Source organism: Pteropus vampyrus, unplaced genomic scaffold (assembly GCF_000151845.1).
Source record: "Pteropus vampyrus isolate Shadow unplaced genomic scaffold, Pvam_2.0 Scaffold9, whole genome shotgun sequence".
In the NCBI taxonomy this organism is placed as follows: domain Eukaryota; kingdom Metazoa; phylum Chordata; class Mammalia; order Chiroptera; family Pteropodidae; genus Pteropus; species Pteropus vampyrus.
The window spans coordinates 6,832,888-6,850,670 of NW_011888790.1; the positions used below are offsets into that span (position 1 = coordinate 6,832,888).

At 32.4% G+C, this 17,783-nt stretch overlaps 1 protein-coding gene across 2 annotated transcripts in view; it reads left to right on the forward strand.

Moving 5' to 3' along the window:
* Positions 1-17,783, forward strand: part of TBC1D15 (TBC1 domain family member 15) — a 60,246-nt gene that overhangs the window by 22,540 nt on the left and 19,923 nt on the right. Inside the window, exons 5-11 of one of the 2 annotated variants that reach the window (XM_023520899.1) lie at positions 3,600-3,810; positions 10,449-10,551; positions 11,483-11,533; positions 11,839-12,036; positions 13,089-13,217; positions 13,724-13,827; positions 14,853-14,947. In XM_023520899.1, the coding sequence (XP_023376667.1) occupies positions 3,600-3,810; positions 10,449-10,551; positions 11,483-11,533; positions 11,839-12,036; positions 13,089-13,217; positions 13,724-13,827; positions 14,853-14,947 (891 nt within the window). The remainder of the gene's footprint in view (positions 1-3,599; positions 3,811-10,448; positions 10,552-11,482; positions 11,534-11,838; positions 12,037-13,088; positions 13,218-13,723; positions 13,828-14,852; positions 14,948-17,783) is intronic. The other variant, XM_011374385.2, reaches the window with a different exon arrangement.

Consider the following 17,783-nt stretch of genomic DNA (forward strand, 5'->3'; position numbering starts at 1 on the left):
ACTTTATACTGTATCATTTCTTAGAAACAATAGCAGTTAAGAAGTAAATAATTCACAAGCTTTTGATAACAGCTTATGAATATATGTCTTTGTCTTTCTCCCTCTCTCCCTCTCTCCCTCTCTCCTTCTTTTAGTCTTTCTCTACCTCTTTTTCTCTGCATTCCCTTTCTACTGAAAGGAAGGTTCTTACCAAAACAATGTAAAATGTTAAAACCAAAGGATTATAGTATATTCGATTTGGCATGTGAAAGATTTTTAACTTCTCTACACCGGATCTTCAGAGTTGGTTATATGAATTGCTATTTTTTGTTTGCTGTTGACTAATACTGTTAAATTCTTCAGAATGAAAAAGTCGGGCTATAGGAATGAGCAAAAAGAGTTTTCAGTATTTCCTAGAGGAAAGAAGCATTATGTATATGACAAAAGCATAATCTGACAATAAAGATCTTTTTAGAATAGTGTTTTTCAACTTTGCACATTGAAATGACTTGGGGTGGTTAGGCTTTTAAAAAAAAAATACCAATGCCTGGCTTTCATCCAGAAAATGAAATCATACTCTGGAGATGAAGCCTGGGCATCTGTATTTTTCAAAATCTCTCCTCATGATTTAAATGTATAAAGTTGACAACCTCTGTGTAGCTCAGCCAAAAACCACATATGTAAATACTGCTTACATGACTTGGCCATATGCGTTGTGATTTATAAAGAACCTTTATTTTGTAATTATTAAAAGTTAAGACACTTTTTTTCCTCCCAGTATTTAAAAAATTATATATTTATACATTAGAGTGAGTAATACATTGACCAGTATGGCCCAGTATGCATACACATATTTAACAGAACAAGGAGTTGTGAAGTGCTATGCACTTTGTCCCATCCCATCTTTCTTACCTTATCTTAGACTGTCTATCTTATGATTATATTTCATCAAAACTCCTCCCTAAAGGAGATCTTTTCTAAGCTTGGTGTTTCAGAATTCAAAATTCTGCCATTATGAAACATTTTTATATTTTCGAAAAGCATTTTTTTAATAAAATTTTTTAAAAAAAATATTTTTGACTTTATACTTTTTTTGTGATTCACAAAGGAAACTTAGGACAAACCTTTAAAAAAATGGAAGATTGAAGATTTATTTAACTTTTTATTTCTTAAGAGTTTCTCTACTGCTAAGTCTTTGTTTTTATGTATCAGATCAAATGTTTTGAAAATGTATATACCCAGAACAACAGACTGCCAGGATGTTCTGGTAACCCATCTAAATAAAATGTCGTGTCCTTGATGTTAATTCTATTCAAGACATGGGGACTTATTGAATTCTTTTGTTTTACTCTTTTGCCATGATGGCCAGTTTTCCCATGTCATTGTGTTGGAGATATTTTTTACATACATATGGTAACATAGAAAATTCACCAGAACTAAATTAGTTTTATTTACCTTTCAATACGGAGAAAGAAGGAAATTTTGAGTTAATGCTTGGAATCCACTAGTTTTCATTTGTAACCATTTCTCCAGTTAGCTATTGGTGATAGATTAAATTGCAGATTACTTTTATATTGACTTGGGAATGGGTTATTCATTTATTCAACAAATCTTTGAGCACCAGTTACTCTTCTAGGCACTGGAGATATAGTTGTGAACAAAAGAAAGTTCCTGTTCTTATGAAGCTTATATTCTAGTAAGGGGACTTATAGAATTGTCTTGTAATGTTTCTCATCATTTTTAGCACTTTAAGTGAAGAAATGCATGAGGTATTTTCTGTCGTATTTAATATGTAATGTGTATTTCTTCCATTAACAAGGGAAATCTGTAAAATTTTTACTTTCGAATATGCACAAACTCCTGATGGTTTGTATAACCTGCATGTATTAGTTAATGTTCTTGCATTAATTTGGATTACTTTATATAATTTAAGAATTTCATTTAAAAAATTGTATCTAGTTTTTTATTGCTCTTTTGCTGTGAAAATATTTTTGGTCTTTGCAAATAATGTAGTATGTATCCTTTCTAAGTCGTTTAGGTACGTTCACATTTCAGTGATTTATGAAGACATTCTAGAATTGTTCTCAAATCGATATTAGCTTGCAGTAGTGTTATGAGCTCTACAGTATAAATTCCAGTGCAACATGAATAGTAAGAGTCAAGAGGGCACATGGCACTTAACCTGGTACCAGCCTTAGATATGTGTGCACCATTCGAGCTGGTGTGTTACTTTAGCCTTTCTGGACTTCCTTCCAAATGATACTTGTTAAAGTGTCCATGTAATAGTGATAGTGCCTGTATTCCTTGCAAGTAGAAGTTTCTATAAGCTGTAGATTTCTTTGTGTCAATTCAGGAAATCTTGTTGGAGGTGATGGAGCTATAGTGTTTCTGACTATTTAGGAAGGTGACATACATTCAGGTCAACACCAGTTAGTCTACCCTTTGATCAAGTTCGTAAGCATATATCATCTATGCAGTTTATCTTGGTGGAATTGATAGTGTGGGACAGAATTAATGAACATCGTGAAGAGCAGGATAGCATGATACTTCTCAGGAAATAACATTAGAGAAAAAGTTTTTTAAAATTTCCGAGACTAACATGCTTATGTCTGAGTTAAAATGTTAAAATGATATATTTATATTAGAAACTAATTATAAGTATTAGTGAGAAGAAAGATGACATCTTTCCATTGTTCTTTAAATTTTTATTTATATAGGTAATTTTTAAGTTGCTTATTAATCAATTATGATATTGTTCCCAAACTTAGGATTTTAAGCTTCCATAAACAGCTCACAAACTCAGAAAATGTTGTATAACTGTAGTTTGACTTGAACTGAGGTTTTAAATGAATAAGAGAATGATTTAAGAATGATTTAGCAGGAAGAGTAAATGTATTTATTTTCTTCAAAGCATTCATAAGTTGTCTTTTTATCCTTAGTTCCCCAATGTTCTTTGGGTTTTTGCCAAAAAGTTTGTGTAGTCACCCCAATATTTTTTATCCTAGTATATTTATTTTTATTCAATGTAGTATAGTAAAAATAATTGCAAAAGGAAATGGGGGGAAATAAAAGTTTTGTTTTTTAAAACGAGTCTCTCAAAACATACTATTTGTATTTGGGGGGAGAGTGGGAAAAGATTTACAGTTATTGAGTATTTGCTGTATACTTCACACTGTATTAGTTGACAAACATAATGTCTTTTAATTCTTAGAATAACATTGGGAGGTAAGTATAATTATCTCCATTCTATAGGTGAAGAAACTGAGGCTCAGAGATTCAATTATTTGCCCCAGATCTTTTACTTTGTAAGATGGTGGTGCTGCAATTTGAATCCAGCTTGCCTGCTTCTAAAGCTGTGTTCATTTTGGGCAAAGCTTATATTTAAATAGGGATAACATTTTTCAGATTTGTATGCAGTAGGATAATTATTTTAAAAACTATTTTTTAATAAAATGTATATTGTTATTTTTAGTACAAGTGGAAACCATAGTAATATGAATGGTATAGTCATTCCTTAGGTTCAACAAATTTCTTTTTAGGCAGTCATGTAGAGCGCTGTCTGTACCTTACCTTTTGAAAAGGCGAACAAAAATATTTTGCCCCACTTTCTTGTTTTTAAGATGCTCCAAGTCATAGGAATGGGAAAAGCAAATGGTCATTCCTGTTCAGTTTGACAGACCTGAAATCAATCAAGCAAAACAAAGAGGGTATGGGCTGGTCGTATTTGGTATTCTGTCTAAAGGATGACGTCGTTCTCCCTGCTCTGCACTTTCATCAAGGAGAGAGCAAACTACTGATTGACTCTCTGGAAAAATATGTGGTCTTGTGTGAGTAAGTATCAAATTATTTTCTACTTTTTGAAATTGGATTGTTGTATTGGTTTCAAGGCAAACTATTTTTGCTTGTCACTGGATATTATTGACCTAGGTGCATATCAGGGCACAAGCAGCTTTTTTTTTTTTTTTTTTTTTTGGTAGGAGGATATTGACTGCTTTGGATGAATGACTAAATAAAATTTTGCCATTTTAGTAATTTGGATCTGCAACCTGTATCACCTTATTAATGCTTTAAAGAAAAGAGTAGTCTCATATTTTTAATACACATTTAAATGAATAATGATGCATCAGTAACTTATAGGTTATATATTTATCAAATTTACCTTTTATTATGTAGTTTCTGTTAAACAGTTTTATTTGAAATGTTGCAAATTTAAGTCAGGCAAGTCTGTGCCCTTTATAAAATAATTATAAGTGTGGAAGGCAGGGCTTCTTTACTTTTCAGAAATCTTGTATCTTACATTTATTCACCTATGTGCATTTGTACACACATGCTTTTTCTTGCTTTCACTCTTGACAAATATATTTTGGGCGTCAGCTATATTCTGAGCACTGTTACTAGTTGTTTGATATTTAGTAGTGAATAAAACAGACATGTTTCTGGATATCTGAGCGTTTATGGTCTTGTGAAGGATGCCATCCAATAAATGGCTATAAAACTCAAGAACTAAGATGGAGGAGGTAAAAAGTGCTTTGGGAGCTCCCTGGAAAGGAGAAAGGGTACCTCATTCAGACTACAGGTTGGGTAGGAGTGAGGGAATACTTTCTAAGTTGAGACCTGACAAATGCAGGAACATTAGCATGAAAGGGAAGGAAATAGTTAAGGTGGGAGAGGTATTTTAGAAGGAAGAATACAAAACATGATATAATCACAGAATTGAAAGGTCAGTATCACAGGTCTGCATAGTGGGAAACGGAGGGTACCCCATTTAAAGATGAGGCCAAAGAGCTAGGTAAAGACCAGAGCTTGAAGAATCTTGTAAGTCATGTTAGCAAGTTGTTCCAGTCATCTAGATGCAATTATAGTGGCATGAACTAGCAGAGTGGCAGGAAAGATAAAGTATTAGACAAGTGTTTAGGGTTAGAATTTATGATTGGTTGGAGATGTGGCAGTGAGAAGAAGGGAGAAATTGAGGTTTTTAGCTTGGGGAACTGTAAGGATGCTTGTTAAGTAATAATGTCTGCACTTCATAATAGAAAATAGAAAAATATCCTTTATCATGCCTAAATTTAGATTATATAAAGCTAGGTGTGATCCAAAAGTTGGAAGATTTTGACTGTTTTCCGGAATGAAATTCTCTCCCCTACCTTGCTGATTACTTCTGGGGGGCACTAGGCATGTAACCATAAGAAGTTAGGCCTCGTTGGTAGTATGTGGGTCTTGATCTTGATTTCAAGAGGGGCATTATGACTGGGGCACAAAGTTTGGCTGTTGAAAGCAGGTGTTAAAGACTTGGGGCTTTTAGTAGTATAACAACTTCAGTATTAATCATTGTTGTGATATAGCAGTAACAAAACTTGATTAAAGTACAGTATCTAGGTCGAAGTGGTAGAAACCTCTCTATTGGTAAGATCATACTTTGGAGAACTAGGTTGAGTTTTAAGCACTGCATTTTCAGTGTGTTAGACTAACTACTGCATTTTCAGTGTGTTAGACTAAGCACTGCATTTTCAGTGTGTTAGACTATATGGAAAAGACTACTGTAATGAGAGGAATCAAAATAGTATGAAAAACACTAGAAGGAGGTGGGGATTTAACTTAAAGGAGTTTTGGTGTGACATTAAATAGACTCCAAACTTAACTATGGTCAAAGAGGGCCTGCCTTATCTTAGCTCTGTTCATCTGTTAAGCCTTTCTTGCGCCATTCTCTTCTGTATTTTAGCCACAAGGTTTCACTTCCTGAAACTTGTCTTAGTGTCCCTTGTGTATGCTGTTTCTTTTGCATGGAATATTCTTTTCCCTTTCTGATCCCTGAGGTCTCAGTTTCATGGTACTTCCTCAGAGGGTCTTTTCTGGATGCCCGCTCTCCATTTAAAGTAGTGTCCCACGCCCTTTTTGCTGTCCCATTCCCTTTTTTGCTTCCTTCATGGTTCTTAACAGAATAAAATAATTTTGTCTATCTACCTCTTTTATGTTCTACTCTAGAATGTAAGCCCATTATTAAGGCAGGGATTGCATCTATCTTGTTTACATTTTTGCCTGAGTTCTTAGCCACAGTGCCTGGCACATAATATTTGCATAATCAATCTTAGTTGAATGACTAAATGGCATGGTACTTATCAGTTCTACAAATAATTTTGAAAGGATTGTTATAAGAAATAAATCGTACATTTGTTTTGTATGACTCCAAAGAAAAATTAGAAGGAAACAGATTTTAGCTCAAGAGGTAGAGTTTTCTATCCTGGATGGGTTCAAGGGTAGACTCAACAGTCACTTAGGTGTTTACAAGGGAATGTGCACCTTGAGTGTGTGTGGGTGATTTTTAATGTGAGTTGTAAGTGAAACTTTGTTTCCTTTTCTGTATTTGTAAAACAACTGAGAATTAAATATAAGAATAGATGGTGATAAAAATATCATATTGGTGAGGCTTAGATATGCAACGTCATCATAATTCACCCCAAGTTAGTTTTGAAGTCAGCCAGTTATCGTCACTTTTGGACAATCACTGGTCTCCGTGGTGAGGACAGACCACTTATTATGTGAATGAGAGCAGACTAGAAACCACTTTCTCTGTTGATGGGCAGATCAAGAGAAGGAGAGAGCCTGGGTAGGGTTATACTAGATAGGCACATTATTCTTCCCTTATCTCAGCAATCATATATTTCCCTGTGAAGGAGAGTTTCTTTAGAACAAGTACATTGTTCAAAACATTTGGAAACATGAGGCCATGGGAATGGAACGGTGTTCCATTTTTCTCAATTTTTTTATTTAACAAGTAATTTTTTTTTGAGGACCCACTATGTCTTAGACACTGTGCTAAATGCTGGAAAGAGCAATAATCAAACAAGATATGGCCCCTGCCTTCATACAGTTTTTATTATTGTAGGAGAGACAAACATTGCTTATACAAATAAGATTAAAATTTCAGCTGTAATAAATGCTCTGGGTGAGATATATAGCACTATGAGAGCATAAAATAGGATAATATGTAAGTTTTTGTGTGTCAGTAGTAATTGAAGCTCTGAGAGAGAATGAAATTAAGGGGAAGATAAAAGGGGGGACAGTATGTGAGATTAAGTGATTAATTGCAACCTTTAATGACTTGGTCAAAGAGAAAAACCTTGCAGAGGAGACTGACGTCCCTCCACTTTGTTCTCTCTTCCCATTGGGCTTTATCATTATTTTTATGCTTAATCGAGTATGCGACTGTTCTTGGGGAAGGAAATAGCTGTCTAAAGTTAAAGTCCTTCAAAAGCTATACTCCTAATACCAGTCCTTTCTCCACTGTGTATTCTCCTATGACACTGGCTGCCAGTTTACTCTTCGTCCCTGAATGGTCTGAAATGTGTAAGAATAGTACATTAAATGTTTGAACTCCAAGGCCTCTCTGTACCCTAGGCTGAAAGTAAGCACTTCCTTTTTTTTCCCATCATAAATTATGACCAATTACATTGTGCCGTAGAATATAGATACTCCAAATAAGTAATTACCAATATAAAAGAAGTTCCAAATTTGTACAAGCCACTATCAGATTCTTAGGGAGATATTAAAGGTCCTTATTTTTTAATATTCATTATTGTCCAGATAACTAGAATTCTCAAGTTAAAGTCTAAAGAAATAAAAAGTCCCAAATATCCTCCTCCCCCCCCCGCCCCCTTTTTTTTAACTGTATTAGATGTCAGCTACTTGGGTCTCATTTCCTGTCATTGGAGCAGTTATCTTAAGGAAGTTGATGTTTCCAGAGTCATGTTTCTGTGGTCAGAGATTGTCGTAGAGACCAAAAGGAAGAATAGTCCAGGAAAACCATGGTTTCAGCATCCTCACTGAGATACCATCCAGACTATGCCAGGGTCCTCCTCCTTGTTGTCTTCTGAGCTCAAAACTAATAGAAAATCAGTCAGACCATGTTATTTTTTTCTCTATCATTAATGTAAATTGAAGAATGTGCTTCGCATCTGTGGCCATATTGTCTTACTTAATACTCCGCTAACAAATTAAGGGCTTTTCCATACAGATAGGTGAAAGAATGAGCCACAAATACATTTTTGTTACCTTTCTGATATGAAGTTGGTTGCTAGGATATGAATGAATATTATTGGTTTTATTAAAATTATTTAGCATATTGGGCCATTTTTACATAAATACATAAATATCCAAGCAGTAAAATATTCCCTTAAAAAGCCAAGTTGGTTGTATCATCATATAACACCAACCATTTACAAGATTAGGTTCTAGATCCTCATTTATTCCCTTTGAGAGAGAGAGATCTCTCATACATAAATAAATTGTATATATAGTTTTGTAAATACTCTGTACCTTTTTATTTTTTATTAATCTTCCTGATTGATATCTTTTTCAATGAAATTTTAATTTATTTGGCTTTTCGTATTGGTCATTCTCAGTAATATAAAATAGTTAATGCTACATACATCTCAGTTTACAAACATTCTTCAACTGTTAGAATTTCTGATTTATTCTGAGGTCTTAGGAGAGGCTCAATCCAAAGCTTGGGAAGTATTTCTGAATTTTTAGTAGATATGGTTCCATAATTGTGACCTTAGACTATGATTTTCTTTAAGCTTTGTAGTAGGCTCTAATAGAATTGCTGATGTTAGCACCATTAAATGCTTACTGCTGCAATGCTTTTGAAAGTCTTGAATAATGTCACAAGAGATCAACTTCCCAGAGTCCATAATATCCCAGAATACATTAATATATTTATAAATCTATAATATTTAATATTCCTAGATTAAATCAGTGTGGTAACCTGGTAGGTGGAAACATAACACTATTCTAGAATGCCAACTCACTTTTTGATAAACTCTGCAATTACCCACCAATATACTGCTTGTCTTTTGACTGATGTACTTTTTAAAATGTTTTGTTGATTTCCTTAGGGGCAACCACGTCTTTAATTTCTTATATTTTATATTTCCTCCTAGAGCTTCCCCCAGCCTCTCATCACAAGAGAATTAGGTATAAAAAATGAAATCTTTCCTCATTAAAAAAAAAGGTATCTGTAGTTGCTTGTGGTTGTGCAGTTGGTTGTGTAGTTGGTTGTGCAGTCATTACTTCTTTCCATCCACAGTTTAAGATCTGGAGCCATAATAATATGAGCCCATAGAGTTGAAGACTGCATATCTGTTCCCCGTCTGCATGCATAGCTAGTGTTTTGACTTTCAGGACTAATTTTTATTTGGATTTTACAGAAAGTTAGAAACAAAATAACCACAGCACCAACAATACTGTGCTGAGAAGAAATATGTTTCTATATTAATTACTTTTTCTGGTTAAAAGTTGACCTATCATTAAAAAATACCTTGTGAGAACCTTGTGAGGTTTTCATATTAAACGTGACCCCAAAGTTATTCAGAAAAATGGTGTTTAATGAAAATTGAACATTTAAAAAGTTATTATGTTTTTCCTACTTGAGATGACTCAACCTCAGCACTTTTTAAAAGCCAAGGGGCTTATAAAGCTATTATTGTCTCTGAAGATTGGGCACTGTTTTCGACTTTGTAAGAATGAGATTGTGTTTGAATTTCATATTCCCCTTAGCATTATGTTGCATCCTGTTATGTTAGAGTTGAGAAGAGATAACTGTTATTAAAGTTCTTATCTCAAACATTTATAATAAACTAGAAATAGCAGCAAAATAACACATTTAATTTTTATTTTAAACATAGAAAAGTTGTGGATTTATTATAGCTGACTTTGCTAAATTATAAAACTTACCGAATAGAAGAAAGACTGGATAATTAATCTGATTACTTGAAATTAGGTGTCTGTAATGCATTTTATTCTGTAGCTATTAAGAAATGTGGAGAAAAACGTGTCTAGAGCTTAATAAGAAAGAACTAAAAAGATACTACTGGAACTGTACATTATATCCTTGTTAAATATGTTTGCATGTGTTAATAATTATGGTTAGCATAATTAATGATCTTTAACAGTTGAATAATCTATTGTATCTTTTATTTTTAACATCTTATATTGCAATACTACCAACCTGTGGAATGAAGTTGGGAATCATTTCAAAATAGGATATTTTCCTATAGTGTACATACTGTATATACAGGTGAATTCTAAAGTGTGTTTTGGTTTTCTTTAATTTTCATGAGAATAAAGGAAGATATATTTGTAAAGTTTTTCCACTGTGATTCTAAACAAGAATTTGAGTTCATTACAATTTAGTTGTCTTGGCTTTACCTAGAATAAAAATATACTTCATCCCTTTTATACTTGTTAATTTAATATTTCATGTTTCATGTAGTTTTTGGAACTCACTTATTAAGATAGTTACTAAGTACTTGTTAATATTGTATTAATGGGAAACAGTTCTAGAACTGGACATTTAAGTTTTTGTTACTGTTAAGGAAGAGTAACTATGCCTTAGTAGTTATTCAGTAGTTATTAGTAGTTATTGATACAGTGTGCTGGTATTTTTGACACATTGCTCCTTTTTATTACAGATCTCCACAGGATAAAAGAATACTTCTTGTGAATTGTCAGAATAAGAGTCTTTCACAGTCTTTTGAAAATCTTCTTGATGAACCAGCATATGGTTTAATACAAGTATGTTTCTTAAATCTATCTCATGTTATTAATCTGTTAATCTGACTCCATTATTTTATATACCCCCTACCTCTCACTTTCTCAGATTATACAGAATGAAGCAACTGTCTCTCTATGTGTAAACTTTATGGAACTATTCACTGTAATTTTATAGAAATATGTTTCATATTATTTGTTAGAAGCTTCCTTGGTTCTTTGTTACTCTTAAGGCATTTTTCCCTTTATCATAATATTTAAATTAGACATTAGTAGATTTTTTTTTTATCATAGCTTTCATCAATTAGGTGCAAGTTTACTGGGTAAGCCACTTTGAATTCATTAATGATAAATTTAGGCATAAGTCTGGTTTGAATTTTTATTTTCCCATTTAACTAGGTTCATTTGGGGTCATGATAATCTAATTCACTTGAGTATATTCTTGCATTTGGTTAAAAATGTGCACTCAACATAGGCAGAAATAGTTATTTTTTGCTCAGATTTCTCTATGAAAATAATGAAATGACTGTTTATTCATTAATTCATTCAGCAAGTGCTTACTCTGTCCCAGATGCGCTCTTGTTGGTTCTGAAGATAACAAAGAAGGAGGGCAAGAGAACTAAAACACTGATTAAGTGAGAGAACAGTTTTTCTTATTGTGAAAATAATAATTTTAAAGATTGACCTTTAAGAAGTAACTATTTTTGCTAAATATGAGTAATCAGGCAGTTTGGGATTTAGAAGTAACCTTAACAGTAGAAAAAGCTTTTGCTGTTTTCCAGGACAGCATTGCCCAGAACAAATTACTTTTGTTGGCATGATTTACTACTCATATAATTAGATTAAAATATCAGCCACTATTTAAATATCATGAGCTTTTAAATTTGGCTACCAAATATTTTGTGTTAGACTAGTGTGGTACTACACACTTCAAGAACTGTATTTTTTTGTGAAGGCAGGACTGCTAGACAGAAGAAAGCTGTTGTGGGCCATTCACCAATGGAAAGTAAGCACTGCGTGTATTTCTATTGTATGCAGAATGAATGAAGCCTGCAAATCATTTGTTTATCTGAAGTTCAATCAGTAGCATTAATTTATCATTTAATATACTATTTTAACCAAATGAAAAGATTGGCTTAGAAAATTTAAATTTTTCTTCCCAGAAAAATTTTTTTTTAAGGTAATCTTAGAATACTCTACTTTAGTTCTGATTTCCCTCCTTTTAAAAAACGTTGCCCTTATGCCTGTCATCAAGGTCTTTTATTCTTTATTTGAGTTAATAATACTAATATTTTTTTTCCTACTCTATAGAAAATTAAAAAGGATCCTTATACAGCAACTATGGTAGGATTTTCCAAAGTCACAAACTACATTTTTGATAGTTTGAGAGGCAACGATCCCTCTACACATCAACGACCTCCTTCAGAAATGGCAGATTTTCTTAGCGATGCTATTCCAGGTTTAAAGATAAATCAACAAGAAGAACCAGGATTTGAAGTCATCACAAAAGTGAGTGGAGATTTATGTTAATATAGCTCTTATATTTTAACAGGAGAACTATTTTTAAACTTGTACATGTTATAGAACTAGAAACTCATATTTGGTTTTATCTGCCTCCTCTTTATATAATACTTTTTTATAACTTTTTGCTAACTAATATATCTAACAACTAATGCTTGACTTGTCACCAAATGATTCTTCATCGATTACTAATACTGTCTGTACATTAATGTTGGGTCTCTTTTCTTTCATTACTTTTTGATAATAATGAACAGGTTGTTTTATTGAGTGCATAGCAGTGAGTGAATAGTGAGCTTTGCAAATTGCCCCTAGTTTTGTTCCTAATTTACATTATGTTTTCTCAGTAGACATCAGAGGCAGCTAGTCAGGACTGTACTCTAGGGCTTTTATTCTCATGTGACTCTTCTTTTTTTAAATAAGATGGATTTTGGCCCCAAATTATGGCAAATCTTCATATGTGCTCAATAAGACTTTTGAATTTGCTAAGCAATTCTAGGCTGCACATAGAACATTGTAAATATCTAAATTACGATACTTAATTAAAAGATTTATCTTGAAAATGGCATTTTTAAATTACCAACATCTGTTAATTGAATAAACTGTAGAAAATACCAAGTGGAGCTAATGGATCATGAATCAATTCTGAGAGCTATAAATTTTAGTTTGGAAGAAAACCTAATTTTGGAAAATGATTAATGGCATAATACTCTCCTTTTTAATAATATAGCATACCGTTTAGTTTGAAGGGTCTCATAGAATTTACATGTTGAATGTTCTATACTTACATAATTGAAACCCAAAATAACAAATGTTTTCCTAACTTTCCATTTATAACCCAGATATTTGTGTGTTTAGTAGGAGGGAAAATGTATGGAATGCTAACTATTATAGTTCATAAACTAAACATTGAAAAATAATGGGAGATATTAGAAGTGTTAGAACATTTCTGAGTGATAGTATTTTAGTTTAAGTTTCTGTATACCTTGATTTCATTTCACTGATTAAAGATGCACTCCTTATTGCTTGTCTTCTTATTTTAGATTGATTTGGGAGAACGACCTGTTGTTCAAAGGAGAGAGCCAGTATCACTGGAAGAATGGACCAAGAACGTTGATTCTGAAGGAAGAATTTTAAATGTAGATAATGTGAAGCAGATGATATTTAGAGGGGTAAATACTTTAATAAGGATTATATGTGAAATTGCTGGTATTCAAGTTTTGTTTTCCTTTTTTTGAAAGGGGAAGGGGAATGAACTCTTTTTTGGTGATGATGCCTTAAAATCTCTTTTGGACAGAGTGAGGTACTTGTGAGGATTGGTTGGGGGGATACCATTAAGCCTAGGAAAAGATATTCTTCCTTACCTGAAGTTCTGTGGATTATGTGAAGGAGACATGTATGTACCCCACTGGTAGTTGCCTTGGCCAGTAAGCATTGGATTTTGAAAGACTAATCAGTTCCGCTATCGGTGCTACACAGTCTACTGTATTCTCTGTATTGTTTAGGCTTTCTGCTTATATCTTTAGTATCTAATAGTCAAAAACAAGATAGTATTTACTGAATTTAGCTATTTTTATGGATAAAGCTATCAAATATTAATCTTTCTGTTTAAATGCAAGCTTTGTGAACTTAAAGTATTCTTTTTTACAAATGTGTTTAATATCCATGTTTTCTTCAGGGACTTAGTCATGCGTTGAGAAAGCAAGCATGGAAATTTCTTCTGGGTTATTTTCCTTGGGATAGTACCAAGGAGGAAAGAACTCAGTTACAAAAACAAAAAATGTAAGTAATGGTCTTGTGTGTATTCATCAAAGAGATTTAAGTAACTCACCCATACAAACTAGTAAAGGATTTCTTGATGACTATTTGGAATACGTAGACTAGGATATGGAAAAATAATTTTATTTTTATTCTTTTAATTTAAAAATTATGAACACCATAGTTACTTCAAACCAGAAACATTTATTAGAAGGACCTCATTGCACTTATTTTGGCAAATATGTAGAAAGATGGTAAGAAAAATTTCATTCCCTTTGTACCAACATTTTGCTTACTTGAAATATAACTAATTAGAAGTGGATTTTAGATGTATCTTATTCATCTGGATTTATTTTTACAGTTTATTATGAGATTATAAAATGGCTCATAAAAAGTGTATTTGTTACTTGGGTTAATTACTTTTATTTTCTTAGTGCTCCTGTAACATAAACTGGTCTTTTATTCTTTTTGGAAGAGTGTTTCTATTTTTAAATAATTTCTTAGATTTGGAAAGAAACAGACCAACTTTCCAGGTTCACTTTTATTCCTAGTTAATTAGTGTAGCCTTTGATTTGAAGCTTACCCCTAGTTATTATGTAGATATTCAGACTCTCACACAATTCTTTCTTTTTTCGAACATTTTTATCAGTCTTTCTAAGACATTTTCAATCAACAGGTTTCTTCAGTAAACTCTTTGGAAAATAGAACTCTTATGTCACATTAAAGAAAAAGTCTTATAGACTTGTATTTAATTATTCAGAAACTTAAGTGGTTAAAATATTTAATGATTGGAATAATTTTGGTATGATATTAAGGATTAAGGTAAATGTTTCTTTAAAACCTAAATTATTTTCTTAGTTTAAACAGTTTATGACATGTACAATGTTATTTTATTTTTTCTTTGTTTTCACAATGTAAACATTTCACTATCATATGTACAAGCTTATATCTCACTAGCATCATAAATGCTTTGATATATTGTTTGATTAAAAATTTTTTAAATAGAGTGTTCAAATAAGCTGTTTTTGATGTAAAATTGTTTTCTGTAGTGATGAATACTTCAGGATGAAACTACAGTGGAAATCTGTCAGCGAGGAACAGGAGAAGAGAAATTCGAGGTTAAGAGATTATAGAAGTCTTATTGGTAATTTTTTCTTAATTTTGGAAGTTTTTTCTTAATTTTGGAAGTCTTGATAAGATTTAAGAAGTGAAGACATATGTTATGGAGTTAGGCTCAAAAGAGAAATCAGAATTGGAGAGTACATTAGAATATGTGTTTAATATTCTTGGTTGTTCCTTTTCCAGTAGGTGTATGAATTAGTATATTTGTAAGTACTGACGTATTTCACTTTTAATTCCAAAATGTGAATTAATACAAAGAGTGTTTAACTTTATTTGCTTGTTGAATTAATTTCATTAAAAAAATATTGGCTTTTTACAAAAAACAGTTTGTGTTTATTATAGAAAAATTAGGAACTATACCTCAGCAAAAAGAAAAAAATAAAAATAAGTTTTGTTTTTGTAGTCCAGAGATAACTATGGTTAATAGGCTTTGGTTTATATCCCTCCAGACCTTCTCTAAATATGCATATGTTTCATTTTTTAATTTAGTAAATGACTAGATAGATAAGTTTTTGTCAATATTTGAGAATTGAATAACAGTTCACGTGGGAATGAATAATTATTCCCTAAAAAGTAGATGCTTGATAGAATTTTACATTAAGAGAATTAGACTTTTTTCCAAATAGTGAGTACCGACTTGTCTGGATCTTAAGATAAAGGCCAGCTTGGTATAAGTTATTGAAGGAGTGCATAGTTATTGCTCTGCATGTCTTACCTGGTGAGTTTCAGTTCATAATCTTCACTTTACCAATAAGAAAACTGAAACATTTAGAGCATAAATAACTTGTCCAAGATGACATAGTTAATAAGGGCAGTAGCCAGTTTTAATGCTCTTGACTATCTTGTTAACTAGCCTCTATTTAATTTTAAGATAGATTTGGATAGGAGTGGAACTTATTATTTTAATTCTTATATTGTATTTGAATTGATTTATCTGTAGCCTCATGAATGAAGATAGAGGGATGTTTTTACTACCATGGTCATCACCACCATCCCATGGATGAAAAAAAATCCTTAAATTATAGTAGAAAGGCTAACATAACAGACTGATTTGGTAGTTTTTGTAGACATATAGACAAATGCTGAGATCTTTTTGGCAATAGTACTTGTGATTGAAAACTTAATTTTTTCTGAAAAATAAATTATGCTGGAATAAACTGTCCTTCCTCTGCCTAAGTCAAAAGGTTAGAGATCTTGAGGCACAGTGTTTATTGAAGTTTCCATCTGAAAACTTTTTTTAGTTTCAGTAAAAAATGATAATGGACTTTTTTTCCTGCTTGGACATAAAATATTGGAAATGGAAGAGATCTCAGAGATCAGCTAAGCCCATATTTCAAGTCTTTTCTTTATATAGGCTATATCCTCTTCTCTTTTTGGCAAGTGACAACACTGATAATGCCACTGATTCTCTCAATCTTCTTGTGTACTATTTTCATTCTTTCCAGGATATTGCAGGAAAAATTTAGATGTTTTAAATCCCCATAATATAATTTGAATTGAAACATACCTTAGTCGAGTTTTCTCATTTTTAGCAGTTAATAAAATGGAAGCTCAGAAAAGATTATTAGTAAGTTGTCCTTATCATCTAGTTAGTTCCACAGCCCAGACTCATTCATAATCAGATCTAATTCTTAATTAAGTGGCCTTTCAACTTTACCGTGCTTTCTACCAGTGGAAGTATGTAAGTTGGTTTTAAAGCATTCTTTTTCTTATAATACTTTTTTCTAAAAGTATTTTTTAGAAAAGATTACCAAAAGATTTTTTTTGTTGGTATAAATTCACTTTATTAAAAAATGCACAGATAAGCTGTAAGCCTTGTGGATTGTGACAAGAATTTGCATATACTTAAAATTTTATTTTAATTATGAGGAGAAACTTTTGGAACATTTTAAGTAAGACCATCTTGTTTATATTTTTAATTTTTTTTCCTGCTGTGTGGAAAATGGATTGAATCAAGGTTAAGAGTAGGAACAGGGAGACCAGATAGTAGAAATCACTTCAAGCAAGAGATGGTGATAGCAGAGAAGTGGAGAAATAGATGAATTCAAATTATATTTTTATGATAGACTTGATAATACTTTCTGATTAAGTGTAGGGTGTAGAGGAGAAAGAGAGAAATAAAGGGTGGGACTACTCTTGATTTGAGAAATATAGTAGTTGATGGTACCACTTACAGAGATGAAGAGAATGGAGTACGGTGAAGTTAAATTAGATGTTTGCTATGTATACATACCTTAAGGTGAGGTGTACAGATGTAATCTATCAGATGGCTAGTTGAATAATCTGGAGTAATCTGTGTAAGAGATATAAGTTTGGGTATTATTAGTATAAGTATCTATGGAAATAGATACTGTCACTTAGGGAAAAAAGAGAGGCAGATAAGAACATCCAAGAAACCCAGTCTTTAGAGCATAGTTCCTAACTTTGACTGCATGTTATAATCACCAGGGATCTTTTTGAAAATCACATTGTTTTAAACATTCCCACATTGATTCAGTATTTACTTTGTGCCTATTATATAGTAGGTTCTCCACTAAGTATTGGGTATTCGTCAGTGAACAAAACAGAAAATTCTTGCCCTCAAGGAGCTTCTGTTCCTGTGGGGAAGAACAGAGAGTAAACAAGATAAGTAAGTAACATATATGCTGTGTTAGTGATAAGTGCTAAATAGAAAAATAAGACAGGGAAGATGGTTAGGAAGTTTATGTATAATGTTGCAGTTTTAACTCGGGTGATCAGAGAAGGCTTTTATTGAGAAGGTGATGTTTGAGTAGAAACTTGAAGAAGGGGATGCGTGACCTATACAAATATCCAAGCGGAAAGGAATATGTATTAGACTTGTTTCCACCCCAGGGTTT